Here is a 1,592-nt window from a genome sequence, read left to right on the forward strand (position 1 = left end):
CCTGAAATTAGTTGATTTCTCCACATGCATGATTTCTCTGTGCACAGGGAACTAGCCACTTGGCCTGCTTCAACCATAGAATATCTTTTTTGCTAATAAAGCCCCCAAATCACCAGTGGTGATCCCATCATTCCATGATCATGATCACAGATGTGGAAAAGCAGTCCTCTGAATTATTCATGTTTGTGGCTGTGCCCGCACGAACCAAATGGCAGAGATAAATTCTCTGAGAGTCTATCTATCTCCCTCCTTCTAGATTGCTCCATCTTTTTTTGGCAAGGTCAAGCAGTACACAGAAAGAATGTCTTTTAACAACTAACATGTAAGATACTGCTGATAGACCTCTTGGACTTTAAACCACACCACTTAAGAAAGCAAGCATACATGAAGATTGAGAGTTAATTTAATGTGTTATTTCTGGTGCATTATTTTCCCTTGCCAGCAATGTGAATATAATTGAAGGTGAAACTAATAAAACTAGGAAGCTAAAGTGTTTAATGCGAGATACATATAAAATCTGCTTATAATCCTACTGTGCTGAGAAAGCCCAACAAAGTAAGATTCCATGCTAAGTTGATGGTTGTTTGGATGCAAATATAGTGACCCATAGCTCACAGCCATATTTCCAAGAAGGTAGGTAGAGTGTGATCAGGAGTAGTTACTCTTTGTTAAGATATCTACTTCAAAGTCAAGCATGCCTAGAAGGCAACAGCCATTATACCTAATATATAGAAGGCAAACCAAGGAAAAGACAATGGAAAAATACAAAGTTTTTACTCTACCTAGCCCTGCTACTCCTACTGAACTGTGTTTATAAATTGTAGCCCACGGCGATGGGAAATTCACTACAGAATAACCAAACACTGTGTGTTCACAGTTAGTTTTTGGCATGCCTTTTCTGCTCAGTATAAGAACAACAACAACAACAAAAATCTACTATCCAGCACATAGTAGGTCTGACAGCCTGATAGCAGCGAAGGAGCAAGAAATTATTCTCTTTGTTTTTCTTCTGCTCCCCCCAAATCAAAATAAACTTAAGAATATCATTCAATATTCCAGTTACACTGAAGTCCAATTCAAAATTCATCTTCAGAGCTGTCGGCTAAGAGCATAACTCGGTCTTGCATGCTGTTGAATTCTCTCTGCTAGAGAAAGAAAAACAGGAACGCATTAAACTGTGTCTGCTGCAGAACAAAGCTAAGAAAGAAAGCCCGTTTTAAAGAGGCAGTAACAAATGAAGCCAAGGCAAAGTAGCTGCAGTAGCTCATCCAAACCACTGGGCACGTCAGCACTCTTCATGCACCATTAAACCCCATGTGCTTTATTAAGCAAATTAGGTGAGCGAAGAAGGTTCTGAGACTGATTAGAGTTTGCTCTTCTTGGTTCCATACCTTTCTTTTGTGCCTTTTGAAGCCGTTTCTCTTCGGCGATTCATAACCTTAATGCTGTAGAGTGCTCCCAAGATGAACAGGGCTCCAGCTATGCCCACCCCTACAGGCACCAGCATTCCTGACATGTAGCCAGCCTGCACACAAGAGACATGCATCAGGACATGCAACAGACCCCTGGCTCTCTGCTCCTCCATTCTGTTA

At 40.9% G+C, this 1,592-nt stretch overlaps 1 protein-coding gene across 1 annotated transcript in view; it reads right to left on the reverse strand.

Moving 5' to 3' along the window:
- Positions 1-385: 385 nt before the first annotated feature.
- Armh4 (armadillo like helical domain containing 4) overlaps positions 386-1,592 on the reverse strand; it is a 103,749-nt gene continuing 102,542 nt past the window's right edge. Inside the window, 3 exon segments of the mRNA XM_090344185.1 lie at positions 386-1,145; positions 1,392-1,423; positions 1,426-1,525. Of these exon segments, the coding sequence (XP_090200311.1) occupies positions 1,077-1,145; positions 1,392-1,423; positions 1,426-1,525 (201 nt within the window). The 3' untranslated portion in view covers positions 386-1,076.

The sequence above is a fragment of the Megascapheus bottae genome, chromosome 14 (assembly GCF_031878675.1).
Source record: "Megascapheus bottae isolate mThoBot1 chromosome 14, mThoBot2.hap1, whole genome shotgun sequence".
Lineage (NCBI taxonomy): Eukaryota > Metazoa > Chordata > Mammalia > Rodentia > Geomyidae > Megascapheus > Megascapheus bottae.